The sequence below is a fragment of the Ostrinia nubilalis genome, chromosome 1 (assembly GCF_963855985.1).
Source record: "Ostrinia nubilalis chromosome 1, ilOstNubi1.1, whole genome shotgun sequence".
In the NCBI taxonomy this organism is placed as follows: domain Eukaryota; kingdom Metazoa; phylum Arthropoda; class Insecta; order Lepidoptera; family Crambidae; genus Ostrinia; species Ostrinia nubilalis.
In genome coordinates this window covers 14738511-14757532 of record NC_087088.1, presented here as the reverse complement: position 1 = coordinate 14757532, position 19022 = coordinate 14738511, and the positions used below count along the sequence as shown (strand labels likewise).

The 19022-nt window shown below is 38.9% G+C and overlaps 2 protein-coding genes across 2 annotated transcripts in view; one reads left to right on the top strand and one right to left on the bottom strand.

Moving 5' to 3' along the window:
* The window catches only part of LOC135073751 (intraflagellar transport protein 74 homolog), a 17659-nt gene extending 15949 nt beyond the window's left edge, over positions 1-1710 (top strand). The window contains exon 11 of the mRNA XM_063967925.1: positions 1058-1710. Within this exon, the coding sequence (XP_063823995.1) occupies positions 1058-1270 (213 nt within the window). The 3' untranslated portion in view covers positions 1271-1710. The remainder of the gene's footprint in view (positions 1-1057) is intronic.
* On the bottom strand, positions 1700-19022 carry LOC135073744 (leucine-rich PPR motif-containing protein, mitochondrial-like). Its single transcript, XM_063967912.1, has 16 exons — positions 18838-19022; positions 18410-18766; positions 17927-18083; positions 17467-17576; positions 17006-17237; positions 16102-16308; positions 15139-15352; positions 14035-14247; positions 12993-13213; positions 12284-12460; positions 9627-9785; positions 8836-9050; positions 4862-5035; positions 3239-3461; positions 2606-2828; positions 1700-1955 (listed from the first exon to the last, which is right to left on the bottom strand). Exons 1-16 carry the CDS (start codon positions 18966-18968, stop codon positions 1771-1773), a joined length of 3198 nt encoding a protein of 1065 aa, XP_063823982.1. The 5' UTR covers positions 18969-19022; the 3' UTR covers positions 1700-1770.

Sequence of the window (19022 nt, the reverse complement as noted above, 5' to 3'; positions counted from 1 at the left end):
AAGCGACATGACATAACATGCATAGATTAATCCAAAATGTGCGATGGATAGAATGATATCAAGAACATTTTTCAGATGAAAAGGTAAAAAACATGACTTTTCATTCAGTCATAACTTTTTACTGACAGCATACTTTTGATTGCGGTTTGGTTATAATGAATCAGTATTTAGTAGACTATTTTACTACATAGGTCTCGTTAGTGGTGGACATTTGGACCACACTCCATACATTTTTGGTCATTGTCCTTTCAATAGGTAGACAAAATTGATAATTCTCAATTATCAAAAATTTAAGCTTTCTCCAGTAACACTGATATTATTATACTGTGACTCATCAAAGTCATCATTGTCAAAAATATTGACAAATCGCGAACTGTCACGGCCAAAAAACTGACACGCGTCCGTCCTCCGTAAGCGCCACCGCGCGACTGATTGAGATTGTCCAAGCCGTCATGGACGATTTTTTCCACATTTTTTAACATAGTAACTAAATAAGACGCAATATAAAAATTTCATCCGTTAAAAGCCCTCAAGTTATTTCTGAACTTTAGTTTAGTAAAAGATTTAGAATCTCAAATCGCTTAGTTTAAAAATAAAACCATAAATAGAAAACGAATAGAGGTAACTTTGGGAATTTATTCTATCGAGTCAACTTCATCAAATCGTGTTTCCATCCGTTAATAGCCCTAGAAAATATCCTCAACTATGCCCAATAAAAATCTTAGCCTTTAATTTTACTGTTTAGTACCTCAAAAATGAAAAATGAAAACCTCATTTTCGCCATTTTCTCTGCTACCCGGCCTTAATATTAAAAACATAACCGTATTTTTTGTAATATTTGCACATCGTATGTACGATAGAATATGTTGGAAACTTCTCTTTTTAAAACCATTTGTAACCGTATTCTGGCAAATAAATGATTTATTATTATATTATTATTATTACCAGTGACCCCAATATGATCCCTGCGTCACGGTCTCATACTGAAAATAGACCATTAAGTGCCGTCCTATTTTGACATTGAAGTTGTTGGTACCAAATAAACACTTTTTTACAGGAGAGCCTGGACGGCAACGAAATGTACACAAGACTTAACAACCTAGAAGAAGAATTGGCTCAACTTGACACCAGGAAGACGGTCTTAGAAGAAGATATAGCGTCAATCACGCTGAAAGCAGACTACGAACCTTTGAAGAAACAGGCAATGGAGGAGCTGGCTAGCTTGAACAAGAAGATCATTGAAGACTTGAACAGCGCTAAATCTTATTGAATTTGATTTAAAAATGGGTTTGTTACGTGCACGTAAATAAGGTTTTTACTCGTTGATAATTTTTACAATTTTATCAATTTTTGCGGTCTTATTCGTGTCGCTGAGTTTAACTTTCCCCCGGGACAAACTTGATCTTCACTGGTTGGGTTATTATTGGCGATCAAGCTGTAGATCCTGGCTACACAGGAGTTGCAGCGGTGGGAACGAGAGGTGGGAATAGTCCCGTCTTCTTCGTGTGATGTTTTTTCAAATAGAAAGATTTAACTCGAGAGCAATTACTACATAAACACATGCATATTCTACTCGTATACGAGATGTCTTGACTGCTATGTGAATTTATGTATAATTTTCAAGATCATGTTTCTTCTTCATTGTTAATTAACTTATTGTCGTATGATTAGTTATTTACTTTTAAATAAAACAATTGAATATATTCACAATCATTTTAATTCAAAATAATTTACTATATCACAGACATTAGACTTACATTTGTTACACTTCTAAATTTCAACGCTGGATTTCTTCTCCTGCTTATCAAGTAGCGCGAGCAGGTCAGAAGGGATGGGTTTGTGGTTCGCTTTGAGCATAGAACAAATGCTAGATACGAACTTTTGGGAAGGAATCGCGTCTGATTCCTGCATTTTGGTCCAAAGTGATAGCGCTCCTTGCGCGTCGTCTTCGCGCTCTGGAAGAAAAGATATTTGAAAATTGAGACGAACATGAACTTTGTGTAACGATTTTTAGATTTAATTGCAGGTGGTCTCGCACCCAAGACATGAACATAAAAAACCCTGAAAGGAGTTTTGGCGCCAGTTTTGGTCTCTCACAGTTCACATGGAGTCTTTTTTGTACGTTTGTAGCTTCCGAAGTTGTCCACTAGTCAGTATAAAAACAATTTTATTGAATACAACACAGTCGTGCTAATGTTCAACAACAAGTTGTAAACAGAAAATGGAGCTCTGTGGTTGGTTCGTGTGTCATCCTGAGCGTCCACGCGCACTGTGAGACCTCATACATAGTCATAGTAATGTTTGTGAATACGGGCCTAACGCCCGAGGTGAATATTACCAGAGTAAATACAAATGAGTACGTTATCTTCATAGAATCGCACCGGGCGCGGTTTGTATGTGAGCGCGCCAATACGTATGCGGCGCGCACGCACACACTGACAAAATTTAGCGTAGATTAGCGGGGAGCCAGTCGTGGTTGCGCCGAATTTTCTCAGTGTGTGCGTGCGCGCCGCATACGTATATTGGCGCGCTCACATGCAAACCGCGCTCGGTGCGTTTCTATGAAGATAACCTACTCATTTGTATTTACTCTGATATTACTTACGATAAACATCCAACATCAGGTCATAAACCTCTTGTACAGGCACGCGTCTAACGCCGCTCGCACACTCGGCTATCGTTTCGAGCGGCTTCACCTTGCGTTCGTCCGCGAATCGTTCGCAACGGCGCAATAGTGCGTCCGGGTGAAACGTGACGGACGGGTCTAGGAATAGCTTGCGGAGAGTCTTCTTGTAGCCCACTTCGGCTAACGCTGCTATTAGGGTTAGCTAGAATAGTTATATAAATAGTTTATAGCTTCAAAAGTTTATACAATGGGTGTAGATTAAAAAGCCCTTTCGAATGCTTAACTAAATTAGATCGAAATCGACAAGTAGATTGATATAGATGACCTAAATTGAACTGTTTCACCAAACTCATTGACAGGGGGGCGCTACGATCGTTCAAGTATATGGTTTCCAACATGGCAAAAATCGGAACCAGCGATCCGGTATTGACGGTGGCGCCCCACTGTCAATGTCATGCATAGGACAGTTCTGTAAATTGGAACTATAAGCTCTGTTACAACATAAATGTCAACGTCACCCCTCCCATACCGCTTCCCTGACTGATTAAAGCGCCCAGACCTATCGATTACAACTCTCTCAATGTTTCTTACAAATTCGGTCCGAAAAATTACCTGCACATCACTAGCTCCGTGAACTTTTTTATCAATGTTCAGAACAGTCTGAGCCATCTTGTTGAAGCGTCCGTTAGACTTTTCGTTCACAAGGAACTTCTCTTCCGAGTGCCCTTCGCCCATTTTGGCCATTATTTGGGATAGCAGTTCGTGTTTGAGCGGCGTTTTGGAGTATTTGCTCGCTAGACGGACGAATTCGTTCACTGCTTCTTGGAGGTTGTCACTGGAATAGAAATGATGTGGGAATATGAATTATTGTCTCATAAGTACAGTAATCGGCAAGACTTGGAGCGATATCAAACGCGAAGCTCAAGATCGAACATGATGGAGGACTGTTGTGGACGTCCTTTGCGTTATCTAGAGAACATAAGACATTAATGCCCGTTTTCACCATCAATCCCTAACCATAGGGGTCACTTAAAAATTAAGGGTTGATGGTGAAAACGGCAATAAGTCAAGTAAGTTAAGTACAGGCAGATAATCAGCTGTTCAAAAAATAAATGTTTGATGCCCATTGAGTTTTCAATAAGCAAAGAGAAAACTCAGAAAGAAAACTCATGCATTTCAGCAAATGAAAATGAGACTGCCCTTTTTTAAATTCAAATTGATATATTTTTTAAATGAATAACAATATTGGTATTTATGTTTTGCATGCCAACAAGTGTCTCATTACTTTTTACTGTGTAATAAATGCACTTTAATGGGTAATAAAATGTATCATTGTTTAAACATAAAATAAATTCCTAAATTCTTTTGGTTGCTAACATGAACTAATAAAATTTAAGTTAGCAACTAATGGAATTTACAATGCAAATGCATAACTATATTGAAAATAACTGTTTTTATTGCATTGGAAAGTAAATAATTCTAAAAATATTTGGTCAAACGAATGCAAACCTTTTACGATACGATAACAGTTATCTGTTTATTTTTTTTTCGTGTCCATTTTGAAGGTCACACAACAAAGTCAACATTTTGATATAATTTCCGGAACTAATTTATTCAACAGAAGGCTAAAGTAACATAGTTCAAATATGTATCAAGTTCATGTGGCTGTAAACCAGCCACATTTGTCGGAGAACGACAAAATGACAAAAGGTGGAGTTCGGAAAACGGGTCCTCCAAGGAAGACTACGTCTCGGTCAACGAAGCATAATAAGCACCTGCTCGATGGACCGACAAACTCAGGACGAGGGCAAAATAATGGTCAAAGTCAAAGTCAGGGAATATTAAGGCTGGTTTTAGTGTCACGCGGACTGTTCCTCCGACCGACCGCATTACCTACTCTAAAACGCTCCCTAGAAGTTCATACAGATTGGCCGTGCGGAGCGGGTCCGCACCGAACGGTCCGCGTGACACTAAAACCAGCCTAAGGCTGAGTTACACCACCTTATTTTAACCGTAACAATATTGTTATTGTTGCGGTTACGGTTGGTTTGGCATTGGTACGGTTATTTGTATAATAATCGGTGCTTTTTGTATGGAGTTTGACAGATATTTGACATTTGTCGAAGTTAAATTAAGGTTGTGCAACTCAGCCTAAGTCTTCGGGCAATATTAAGACCAGAAGTGGACTATAATAAGTTGAATACTGATGATATAATTTTAAAATACAAGACTCACTTTTTCAAATGCACCCGTATCAGCGGTCCCAGCAGTACATTTGACGGTTTGCAGTACCGCAAACTGGTGAGCATATCGAACATTTTGATGGTCTCCAAATGGGTCCCGTGCGCAGCCGTCGCGTCCAACAGCCGCCAGCAATTCATTGCGATGCTGCGACCGCCGACTATACGCCTAAAAATATGTTTTATGTTATTTTTATTATCCTGTTAAAATGTTGTAAATGGACAAGCGACCTAATCAAGTATAACACGGTGGGAAAAGGTTCGTGACATTGTCATGTCATTGGATTATGGTTGTGTTGTCAACTTTTTGGCCACTTTGTCGTACGTTATGAACTGTCAAATGATTACGATTGCTTTACACAATTCCACCTCAGAATCTTAAGGCGATTAGTGTCCTCAATCCGCGCAAAATGGGCATTTTGTAAAGCCTACTCCTCTTTTACTGCTGGACAGAAATAGTTGAAAAAAATATATGTTATACAACAGTTCAAGGACTACATTTGTGACGTTTGAATTTTCGCTACGTCTCTTTGTTTTGGATTAAAAAAATAAATACGAGACATCGATTTTTTACTTAAATTCCCTACTCCTCCAAAACGGCTATGTTAAATTAAAAGATTTTTGCACGAATAGATTGGGAATTCTTTAATCTTTAAATGACACGTTGCGTTTTTCAATAGAACATTACTTTCATTCATAAATTTTACTTTTGATAAATTCCGAACGTTTTGCTGTTGAGGGGGCCTTCGCGGGGTGCGGGCGGCAGTCGGCCGCTGGCCTTCAGACGGGGAGGTTGTGTCACTCGCTACAAACTGACATTAGCGATCAAAATGAATTTTTTCTTTGGCTAAGTTGCACCACCTGACGTGACCTAACTTTGACCGTAGCTTTGGCGATAACCGGTGTTTTTTGTATGGAGTTAGACAGACTTTTGACGCTTGTCAAAGTTGAAGTAAGATGGTGCAACCCAGCTTTTGTTCGACAATAGATTTTATGTCAGAATTGTTCATAGAGTACGTGCAGTCAGACAATACAATTGAATTATGACGCGCTCAGACGCTATTTTCTACCTGAATAGAATCTATTAGTGTAAAAAAACTATAATTGACTCCAAAACAACTGCACTAGATAAATACAAGTAGAAAAATTATTACGTTATTTATTTACTAGGCCTTTGCAATCAGTATCCAAATTAGGAGCTAGTCAGAATCTGTAACTTAATCGATTTACGTGAAGAAAACAAGTTATATTTTTCATACTTATTAGAATTAGATTTTAAATATGTTTCTTCGCGAAAATACCACAATTAAAAATAACACCTGTAACGCCCCTGGGTCTGCGGGTGTCTATGGGTGACGGTAATCATTTACCAACAGGTGATCCGTTTGCTCGTTTGCCTCCTGTCACATTAAAAAAAATTAAGATAAAGTGGTATTGAATTGTTCTATAGAGCTTATTAAAAATTTGGATACTGATTACAAAATTAGCCATTTTCGGAGTCGGTGTCGGTGTCCTACCTTTTGGTGATTCGTTTTGGAGTTGGTTTTATTTTTTAGTGAAATTAATCTATTTCATGCCTTTAGTAGACTATAGGTACCCAGTAGACCTTGTTGTTGCCACTGAAGGTGCATAGGTACTCAGTACATTGATACCATATTTTTCATGTTAAGTGCAAATAAACTTCCCTAAATTACCAAACCATGAAACGTACCTATATTATTAAAAAGTTTCGCAGATAAAAACTAAAATCCTCTTATAAGGTGATGAATTTTAGGAGCATGTCATGAAACCAAAGTTATTAGCATAAAAGAGCTTGTTTTAAAAAAATATTTTTATTTATGATGGGGAATTTACTGCGGCGTAGTAGCAGAGATTTTCCGTTTGTAGATCGTAATAATTTCGAAGAATAGGGATGTTTCGTGGATAAAGCAAGAAAGTAGCAAGAGTTTGAATAAGACCGTCGGTGAACTTACCAAAAAAAAACTCTAAATGTATTTTTCACTTTTTTAAACTTATGAAAATTTAAAGAGATGAAGCGCACCAAAGTTCAGAAGATGAGGCACATGACGTCAAGGTATGCTTAAAAATGTGGCGATTTGTGTCGTCACGCGGAATTTCATCGCATCATTATCTTCGTAATTACTTGTTTAATTGAAAAATAAAATTATCCTGTGTCCAATATTTTTTGATAATGTAAAATTGACGGACCAAATGTCTTTTTTAAAGAAACTAGCCTATTCCTATGGCCACATTCCAGCTCCATCATCAGACCCTGCAGTTTCCCTTAGAGAATTGAAGACTCATGATTTTCAAAGTAGCGTACCTACTTACATAACATTAGGTACTTGCTTATACAGGGTGTCCCAAAAACAATGGATAACCCTTCAACCATCGATAGGCCTCGCCATGGTCTCCCTAACGTCCAATTTTGACCCCAGTAAAAATATCACCGTTTTCAAGATTTTTAAGTTTTTGTGCATTTTTAGAAAATTGTAATGAAGTTATTTAGGTATAATAATAAATAAATACAAATCAAACGAGCCTAAACTCGATGGAATCGTTTATTCCCGGAGTTGCTATGGGGCCACTGGCATTCCAGCTCTACCATCAGATCAGCTCCATGTCATCACAATATTGCATTGTCACCCGAATTACATGTATATCCGAAATTTGAACTCAATCAATTGATGAAGGATTTCTAATAAAAAGACAAATACATTTTCAGTTTATTCTTCATAAGTGATAGACAAAAGCAGAAACATTTGCTTTTTTAGGCCATAGACAATACTAGGTAGGTACTAATGCGTTCCAATAGGGATGATGACTGGGTAATGAAATCGAAATTCTATTTAGTCCGTCAGACAGATAATTAGAAAATATTAGACTCATATTTTTTAATTTTTTCCATAATCGAATAATTACAGTATTATATTGAGTTGAAATGTCGCGTGACGTCATATTTGAGTAAAAATTCTACTCAAGCGTGGCGTATCGCGCCATTTCAACTCGATGTAGCACTGTTATTTAATTATGAAAGAAAATAAAAAATATGAGTCTAATATTTTCTAATTATCTGTCTGGCGGACAAATAATTGAAATTTTGTCATCTAGCCTAGTTGTCGTCAGGAAGTTGGTCTAACTAATTCAGCTTGCAACTAATTCAGCTTGCAAGATTCCACCCGAACAAACATTTATGTAATTACCTACATACATCATAAATTGCAAGCTAAATAAAAGCTTGTAATAAAGTCGGGTTTGTTCAAATTTCGAGAACGACTGAACCGACAAAAGCATTAGAAAATTTACGAAAAATAAAATAAAATTTTATCCCGTACAAAATGTTCATGGATTTTGTTATTTTTATTAAATACCTTTACGCCTGAGTTAAATTACACCGACATCAAGGTTCATCAAAAGTTTAAAATAATAGGCAGTAATGTATGAAGAAAGAGCTTCTATTCTGTATCTACCAATGCCCGTGTATTTTTGATCGGTGTCAAATCGGAGTTTTTGGTGCGGGGTACGCGGGTGTTGCTCGCGGCGTGAAGGTCAAACGCCCAAGGTCATTGAGGACTCTAATCGCCTTAATCGATTTACGCAGAAAAAAAAACAATATTTTTTCACATTTAATTATTTTTATACGCGCGGTTTCAAAATTGACTCACATGGAAAAATTCGTAAGCACAATTTACTACAAAGCTTAATAGACATAATGGTACGCAAAAATCAGCCTTAACCTTTGAAAGTCTCCTTTCATTTGATGACTGCGAACTTAAGTTCTACGACGTCAGAAAAATCTCTTGAATGAGTAAAATAAAGTAAAAACGAATGTTTTGTAAGTTTAGTCATAAAAGTGTTTTAGGATAGTTTTAAAGTTTATCTTTAAAGACTGCGTTTTAACGAAGTGTACGGTTATTTATGAGGGACTTAAATTCATACGAGTAAATAAATAAATCAGTCAATACAAACCTTTTCTTAGACTGTTCATTTATCAGCTCAAATGCTTGTTCAATCTTCTTCCTATAAACCATGAGGGTCGCAAAGTCGATAACCTTGAATTCGTCTAAAGTGAAGTTGGGTGACGTTTTGTTCAGGTCGGCCAGAGCTATCTCCGCTAAGTCTAGCTCGCCCAGCTTCACGTGGAGGTCGAAGATGGCTGCCTTCATGCCCGCTGATAGAAACACCTGGAAAAAAATTAAGTAGATAATGAAGTGTATAGATGAACTACACTGAACTGTCCCACCAAACTCATTGACAGGGCGCTACCATCGTTTAATTATATAGTTTCCAACATGGCAAAAATCGGAACCAGCGATCCGGTATTGACGGTGGCGCCCCCCTTGTCAATGTCTCTGATGGGATGGTTGGGTGTAGTTAGACAATATCACGTCAAATTCAGCCAAAACCAAAGTATGATCGCTCTTCATCTATCCCAGTGATTCCCAGTTCCCAGTGATCAGTGGTTCGTGGACCATCGATGGTCTACATAAGTCAAATAATGGTCCGAAAATTTCTTTCATTCGTGATTGGATTACTATTTTGAACTTACAATCAAAAGCTATAGTATAAGGCCTGGTTTCCACTAAAGCGGAGCAGAGAATTGTCGGGCTGTCAATATTTTCTATAGAATTTGACAGCGGCGGCGACGAAGTGGAAATAGTGAAATCTGATTGGTTATTCAACACACTCCTCTGCTCCGCTCCTTAACCTTACTGTTCTACCTGCTTTAATTTACTCATTATTCTTAATTTCTCGCTTACCCCTTCCTTCTGGCATTTCTCGGCTATCTTCCTAGCCTCAGCTAAGTTCCCATCCCTGCAGTACTGTTGTAACAACTTCCGTAGCACGCCGCGTGTGTTCATGCCTTTAGCTTCTAACTCGTTCAAATGCGCGCGTAAGGACTCTTCGTTCATTTGTTTCTGAAATAATTTGAATATGAAACGTAGGTAGGTACTTGGGAATATTTAGATTTGCAACAAATAACAAGGTCATGGTGTAGTCATTAGGTAATATAAACAATAACAACAAACCTTGTCCTAAAAATATCAATAAAATTACCTAATTCATAGGGCCTTTTATGTCTCATGCTCATGCACCACTTCCTAAATTTTTCAATTATAAGTTACATTTATTTATTTAAAATCTTTATTGCACACACATAATAAATATCGGTACAACAGGCGAGCTTAATGCCATGTGGCATTCTCTTCCAGCTAACCAAAAAGTTAGGTTAGTTAAGTTACATTCTCTATCAAAAGCGCATTCATCATTGATTTTGATTCGTGGCGGTGATAGCAAGGGAGGGAGCAAATATTAACTTCGATGAAATTTTTGCGTCAGGAAAATGTATTTACTTGCATACTCACCGGTTCGGGAAGCTGATAGGTTATGTGGGGCTCTGTCAGGGCACGGCCTATACCCACTAAAAACCTGACATAATCTGTCTTGTCAATCAACTTACTGGATGCAGCATCTGATGCGCGAACAAGTCTCCTTCGTCCACCAGCCTGTCGTCCGTGACCTCGACGAGGATGTCACGGAACGCCGCGGAAGCGTCGCGACTGTGCTTCTCCGGCAGACGGCTCATGTAGTCTGACCGAGGATGTGACTCCGAAAACTTGGGACTATAGTTTTAGCGCTCAACTCAGTCAGCGCCTGAGGTATGGGAGCGGCACGGGAGGGGTGACATTGACATATTGTGACGTGACAGGGCATACAAATCTAAAAAGCATAATCTGAGGGCTTAGTGTGAGTTTATATCAAACGTTTCCGATATCGAGTGCGTCAAAAAAGTCTATGAAGATTTTAGTTCTTGAAAGTATCCGTTAGGGACGCTGTACAATCCGTCATACATTTAAAGTAATTTTTTTAGGCAGCCGATATCGAATAAGTTTAATATAAAAGTCACACTATAGACCCAATATACTGAACTTTCCTACCCGTGACATTGACAGCGGGGCGCCACCGTCAACACCGGATCGCTGGTTCTAATTTTTGCAATGTTAGAAACTATACAGTTGAACGATGGGGGCGCCCCTCTGTCAATGAGTTTGGTGGGACAGTACAGTACAGTTCAGGTCATCTATAAGCCCCCTGAAGTGTCACTGACGTTTGACGTCTCCTAAACACCCTCCAGCGCCCCCTACCTCAAGCACTGAGTTAAGCGCTATAGACTATGTCATTCAACTTACTGGGTGCGGCATCTGCTGCGCGAACAAGTCTCCTTCGTCCACCAGCCTGTCCATCAATCCCTAATTTTTAAGTGACCCTTATGGTAACACTTAACAGGAGTTTTGTTTTCATTTGGGTCACTTAAAAATTACGGATCGATGGTAAAAACGGGCATAATATGTCATTAAACTTACTGGATGCGGCATCTGCTGCGCGAACAAGTCTCCTTCATCTACCAGCCTGTCGTCCGTGACCTCGACGAGGATGTCACGGAACGCCGCGGAAGCGTCACGACTGTGCTTCTCCGGCAGACGACTCATGTCATCTGACAGAGCAATAGTCCAACGATTTTGAAACTTCAAGTGGCAAAAATCAAAAACTAACAACCCAGCTTTGATAGTAACGCCCTCACGCAAATGTCACAATTATATGGTTGTCCCACTTGGCAATAATCGGAACTAATAATCCAGCATTAATAGTAGCGCCCTCCTGATGATATCATAGCTGGGATGGTTCAGTGAAGGACATCTATTCATATCTACGGCACAATCTGAAGTTTCACTGACGATTGACGTCTCAAAAACACCCTCCAGCGCTCCCTACCTCAAGCGCCAATAGACTGTGTCATTCAACTTACTGGGTGCGGCATCTGCTGCGCGAACAAGTCTCCTTCGTCCACCAGCCTGTCGTCCGTGACCTCGACGAGGATGTCGCGGAACGCCGCGGAAGCGTCGCGACTGTGCTTCTCCGGCAGACGGCTCATGTAGTCTGACCGAGGATGTGACTCCGAAAACTTGTGACTATAGTTTTAGCGCTCAACTCAGTCAGCACCTGAGGTATGGGAGCGACACGGGAGGGGTAACATTGACATAATATGACGTGACAGAGCATATAGTCCAACTATTTTGAAACTTAAAGTGGCAAAAATCAAAAACTAATAACCCAGCATTGATAGGAGCGCTCTCCTGCAAATGTCACAATTATATGGTTGTCCTACGTGGCAATAATCGGAACTAATAATCCAGCATTGATCCGCTCCCCTACCTCAAGCACTAGAGTTAAGCGCTAATATCATTCAACTTATTGGGTGCGGCATCTGCTGCGCGAACAAGTCTCCTTCGTCCACCAGCCTGTCCATCAATCCCTAATTTTTAAGTGACACTTAACAGGAGTTTTGTTTTCATATGGGTCACTTAAAAATTAGGGATCGATGGTGAAAACGGGCATAATATGTCATTCAACTTACTGGATGCGGCATCTGCTGCGCGAACAAGTCTCCTTCGTCCACCAGCCTGTCGTCCGTGACCTCGACGAGAATGTCACGGAACGCCGCGGAAGCGTCGCGACTATGCTTCTCCGGCAGACGGCTCATGCAGTAGTCTGATGCTGACGTGGATATCTTCAGTCTTGCCGCTTTTATTGCCTGCGACAAATGAATGGTTTTATTATTGCAATCCCATTTAAAAGACAGTATTATAAGGTGCAGCAACAGATTACAGAACATATGGCATACACACAAATACATCGAAAAAAAAAATGCATTCCGATTTTAGCAATTATAACAAAACACAGCCACTGTTAACACAACTTTTAGACTAATGGACGAGGTCCATATTCCAATACGCTATTCCAAAATTAGCGTTATTATAAAGAGAGATAAACCAATTAATACAATTTATTGTCTTTGTGATGTCAATGTACGATTATAAAATTTATATTTCACAATGTTTTGTTGGTTATTAACACAATGTTATTAATGCGTGGGATGTCCACCCACAAGGTGGACAGAAGACATCGTAAAGGTAGCAGGGAAGCGCTGGACGCAGGCCGCTACCAATCAATCAACGTGGAAAGCATTGGGGGAGGCCTATGTTCAGCAGTGAACGTCCTATGGCTGAAATGATGATGATGATGATTAACATAATAAAACGATATAAATCATAAAATAAAGTCACCTTAGCCAAATCCATGAACTCCGTCAAATCCTCAACGACTTTCTTGTGCTGCATAAAAACACACAGAAACCTGCCAACCCAGTCTTTATTATTGTCTGTAGCCTTTTTCAAGATGTCTTCTAATATGTACACCGTAGACTTCACGTCACCACTCATCAGGTAACCTCTGAGCAGGGGTTTGAGTAACTTATCGGCGTCTATTTTCCCTTCGAATAGCTCGCCTAAAACAATGTACATACGTGTCATATTGCAATGTAGGCAATGATTTTAAAATTTGCTTTGAAAGTGCTGAAAAACAAATGCTTCGCAACAAACTCAGTACGTTAGTAGATTATTAGATCGCTCAGAATAATCGTTTACGTACCGAACAGGGCTTATTCCCATCCAGTCACATCCTTACTCGTTAACCTGTATTTTCTTACTGTATTTTGTACATATTTTTTTTATTATGAAAGCTCTTATATCCTGATATTAAAGGTACTTTATATGTTATCAGTACGAGTGTGACTCGATGGGAATTTTTTTCCCAACGAGCAACGGGCGAGGAAAATCAGCAAGACCTTGAGCGAGATCAAACGCGAAGCTCAAGACCGATCGCGATGGAGGACTGTTGTGGACGCCCTCTGTCCCATCTAGGGGACATTGGACCTTAAGTCAAGTCAATAGTAACAGGACTAATGGGTTACCCATTTGGGTGTTACTTTTTGGGAACAAGCGCCGGACAGCGGTCAGAGATCGCAGGTTTGATCTCCACACAATACATAGATTCGTGTCTGTTTTAAGCTAAGCGTCCACATGTCGGTTTCGTACGCATCGGACGTATCGCACGCAACGGATCGTAGTATTATTTATATGGAAACTCATGTAAGTGCGTCCACCTGTCCGCATCGTACGAATCGCATATCCGATACGATGTGTTTCGTACGATGCGTCCGTTGCGTACGATACTGACAAGTGGACGCTTAGCTTTAAGTCTGCTGATGGCGCTGTGTAAATGTCAAAAAATACCAATTTATTTATGCAAAATTATAACAATACCCACATATTTCACTAGCCGCTCTAACTTGCCCAGTCTTTAGTAATGTGTCCATCATTGGACTGAGTACCGTGCTCACAGTCAGTCCAGTGTCGAGGAATTTCTTCATCAGGTTCTGTGGTGACGTAAAACTGACGTACGGTAACGTATACTCCATTATCGTCTCGTAGTCTGGCTTGACGTCCATGGTCACCATTGTTTTTAGGGTGTTCATTATACCTGCAAATATGGGATATTGTGGTCTCTTTTTAACCGACTTGAAAATAGGAGGAATTTTTTCTCATGATATAATTTATCATGAGAATATAATCGTAGGTAAACTTTTACTTAAAATAAGCGGCTTTTACCCGTGGTCCCCCCAACATGTCCCCCTGGTGGGTCCACGGGTAATTATTTTTACCCGTTGTCCCACCGTTCTGAACAGTGTTTGCACTCAAACTATCTCTATGCCAAATTTCATCAAAATCGGTTGCGAGGTTTAAGCGGGAAAGCGTAACAGACAGACAGACAGACAGAGTTACTTTCGCATTTATAATATTAGTTGGGATTAGTTGGGATAGATACCTAGGTGACATGCAATGTTTGCCACTTAGTGCGGTGGGACCATGGTTAAAATAAATTACCCGTAGACCCACTGGCAAACACTGTTCAGAACGGTGGGACAACGGGTAAAAAAAATTACCCGTGGACCCACCAGGGGGACATGTAACACGGGTAAAAGCCGAAAATAAGTGAGATGTAATAAACCCGTTTGACCCCAATAACAGTTGCCTTAATTACAAAATAGTAAAAGTTGGTTTTCCTAAGTTTTCTTGCCTAAGACTTGACTAAACAAAAACAAACTTATTGATTTGTCAAAATTAATGAAATCTCATCTACTAAATGAAATCGAAGTTCTTTCTTTTTATTTATCTTCTGAATCTTATTTGCTTATTATCATTTCTTATGGTAGAGAAAGTTCATCATTTCGGGCATTGATCGGCAGTCTATTACTGCTGGCGTAACCGGAATGAAGATAGATCTCCCCAAATTGGGGAGTTTTTTGAAAAAGAAAAATTGGGAGTCCCAGCCGGTGATACGCTAGGCGTTTTATTTTATTTCTTTACATACCTTTCTCGCCATAGCTCCTCGAGCTATGCAGCAGTATTGGCCAGAAGTAGTGCGGTCTGATCGGCAGGCCGAGCTGTTGCATGCGCGTGAACATGTCTAAAGCCAGCGGCACTTTGCCCAACTGTAGGGCTGCTTCGGACGCGTTGTGGAGCGCTATGGGGTTCCGGCCGGAGGACATCAGCTCTTGGGTTACGAGCGCTATGACGCTTGAAGGCTGAAAAGGTAAGGTGTGTGAGATATAAATAATAATAATAATAAATAAATATCTTTGGACATTTTACACTGCGCTTCTAGTCCCAAACTAAGCAAAGCTTGTACTATGGGTACTAGACAACGGATATAAACATACTTAAATACTTTTTTTTCTTGTAAATACATACTTATTATACATAGAAAACACCCAGTCCAATACAAACAAATATGTTCATGCACACAAATGTTTGTACTGTGCGGGAATCGGACCCGCTACCTCCGGAATAGTAGTCCGTTTCGAACCACTACACCAAACGGCCGATATGTCATGTTAATGAGGGCTGTTTATATCAATATTGTAAATGCGATAGTAACTCTGTCTGTTTGTTCATTGCTTTTTATGTCTTGCTTGCTTTTCATGCGGAGCGGAGCGAATAACCAATCACATTTCCTGGTTTCCTGAATGAAATCTGATTTGATGAAACACATCGCTACTTCGCTCCGCCTTGGTGGAAACCAGGCCTAATCCAGTAAATAATGTAATACACTGACAAAATTATGATGGCTTTTAATATAGAGATAGATTGGATCTCGGAGAAGAATGAGTCTATTAAAAAAAATTAGGTGTACTAAATCAATTTCAAGTTGGCAATATGAACACTTATTGCTTTTGGCAATGGTTTTCTTGCCACAAGGTCTTCTAAAAAACCTTTCTGCCAACATTATTAAATTCTGTGAATTCAATATTTTAAAAATATAATTATAATTTACCATAGCTGCTTTAACGCAGTCCCTAACCAAACTTCTTCCATGTAAACCTTGGTCATCCTTCGGTCCAAACGAAGGCAGCGGCAGACACTTGTATATCTCCAGTGCAGCTAACGGGTGGTTTTGGAACACCAGTAGTGTGCACACACTTTGCATGTACGGAGAAATGGAAGGCGTCTTCAAGATCTCGTCAGGTAAGAATTGCAGAACCTGAAAAAAAATTAAGTCAGTCAGTTTTTTATTTATAATAGGAATACTAAAGTACGGCCAACGAGAAGCGATACCAAATGGAAACAAACTCAATGTCATGGGTGAACCCGTCTGACTTTAACATATTTAGGCGGGAGAACGAGACATTACGACAAATACACAAGATGGGAAGAGACAGAATATATTGTCAACTCGACAGTCGAATCGACCTTTTGTATCGCTGCTAGTTGGCCGTACTTTACTTCATATACTTAGGTCCTTTCCAGGGCGCTTATTGACGTCCCAAACATAGCTTGCCCTACCACCACTTCAGAGCAACTATAGGCTGGCTAAGCATAATAATTATAATTCATCAAGTTTAATCCTGATAAAAGTGTTAGGAACTGAAGTCTAAATCAACCATTTAATTTATTAGGCCGCCATCACACGGCCTGCACCACAACAACCGCACGAAGTCACATCAGCAACCGCACGCAGTCGCTATATTCAACTGCATGCAGTTGTCTGCTGACTTTCTCAAAGAGACAAGGTTCAAAATATAAAAACTAACATGGATTTTGTATGGGAGGTTCAAAGATTTTTCATATTTCGACCCAAGTTTCTTTGAGCAAGTTGTTCAGAATCACAGTTTGAACTACCCTGCAAAATATTGCTCGTAGTTCTTTTTACACCATGTGTAAGTAAAAATTAAAATTACCTTAGGTATAGATCCATACAATCCAATACTGGCCAAAGTTTTCACAATTTCCATGATATGTGTTTCCCCAAACTCCAAACCTCTACTCCTTGCGTTTTCCATTTCTTCTAGAAGGTTAGGGGTTCGTTTATTCCAAGCTAAGGCGCGGGCGACTGCGGTATACGTGTCGATGGATTTTTCCAGTTTTAGCGACTTCATCATTGTTAGTACTTCTTGTATGTTCTGTGGGTTTCTGTGATAAGAAAGTACAATAAGGTCCTAATATTTGCTAATAGCTATGCCTGATTTGAGGTCAATGAGAGCAGTAGGTATCAAGTTAACAACTGTAGCACCACCAGCCTAGATTCAGATAGAAGATACAAAAATTTTGCAGTACATAATTTTGTTTAAAATCAACTTGCATATAAATTCACTGAGTGAAAGCAATAAGATCTTAAATTACTACCTGTGTTACTACATACCCAGCTTTTCCTTGGCAGATTATAAGGGAATTGAAAATATTTTCATTTGCAGGCAGGTTTTGGGATTTCATGTTAGATATCACTTCAGTACTTTGGTTTAAATCACCAGCCTAGAAAAACAAATTACAATAGGAGTACAAGAAGGTATATTTTATTATGTTTATAGAAATATCATCATACAACCCTCTGGCACTTTGTGGCCAAAGAACTTAGTGACAAAAAGAGTCTCCTAACTCTACAGATTTTTTTTTCTTATCCCATTTACAGTAAGTCCTATCCTAAGTGATTAATGCCCATTTTTACCATCAATCCCTAATTTTTAAGTGACCCCATTGAAAACAAAATTCCTGATAAGTGTTACCTTACGGGTCACTTAAAAATTAGGGATTGATCTTAAAAATGGGCAAGACTCAAGAATGTATGCTTTATGAATATAAACTAGTTAAATTTAATTACATACTTCAGCAAGGGCTCGCAATATCAGTTCATATGTAGTCACGTTAGGTTTTGCTGGAGCCATCTGCTGGATAAAAGTGCTGACCGTCAGTGTTCTGTTGTTAGCGATGTACACTTTAAGCAGCTCGTTGTAATGTTCTACTTCAAACTCGGTATGTCGTCTGAAAATAGAAATAATTGTTATTAAAATAGTTATTTGTCATTCTCTTGATGTTATAATATTTATCTTAAATAAAAATGGTTTTATTTTTTATCAGATTTGAAAATACATTTTTGATAAGATTTCCTGAAAAAGAAACAAAATAGAGCAGGGTGGAAAAAAACAGTTTGTTCTGCATCTTAAGATATATACACTTAGTGAGCAAATAAATCATTTGAATATGTGTTTTCAGGATCCGCAGAGTAAGGAATATAAAATGTGTCGATAAATAAGAGACAAAATTTATAAGCATTACTTGGTAAATCTAAGAAATAATATAAATCTTACTTGATAGCATTCCAAATGATTTCTACTAATGCCATTCTCGTTGCGGGCGTTTCATCTGGCATCATTTCAGTGCAACATCGAATAAGTAATAACCCTTGTTTTTTGGTTGAAAAATTCATTTCCTCCACCTTTTTTATCACTCTCACCAGGTCATTCTTGTAAACACGGTTTTTATTATGAATGTCAGTGGAAAGACCTGCTATCAGCTTCTCCAATAGATCGTTGGCCGATGGTTTATTAGGTTTTAGTGCTGTTTCAGACGAATTCGATTGTAGCGTTTTTGGACTAAACTGCAACCTCTTTGAAGAATCTGACCCACGCGCCGCATTTTGTACAAGTGCAGTAGAGGCAAATAATCTGAAAAGTAATATTGTTAGTAGGCTATTGTGTAAATAATACCCAAAAAATTTGTAAGTAACAAAACTAACCTAGAAGTTTGAGTATTATGGCACTGGCAAGAGTAAGAAAGCCCGAAATATTTTTCTTTCAATGACAACTTGTTAGATAAGAAAACTCTTGCTGGACTAGATAATTTCGTACAGTGTCGAGTAAGAAACATTTTAAAGAATTAATTGGAAAGTTTTCAAAACAAATGGACTTTTCTTGAATGAAT

What these genes read in the sequence shown, in the direction of transcription:
- LOC135073744 (XM_063967912.1), bottom strand. Translation starts at nt 18,968, where the DNA reads ATGTTTCTTACTCGACACTGTACGAAATTATCTAGTCCAGCAAGAGTT. An exon ending in CGCAGCAGATGCCGCATCCA is followed by an intron (nt 9,786 to 12,283) that starts GTAAGTTGAATG and finishes AAATTATTTCAG; the next exon opens with AAACAAATGAACGAAGAGTC. An exon ending in ATACGGGTGCATTTGAAAAA is followed by an intron (nt 3,462 to 4,861) that starts GTGAGTCTTGTA and finishes TTTCTATTCCAG; the next exon opens with TGACAACCTCCAAGAAGCAG.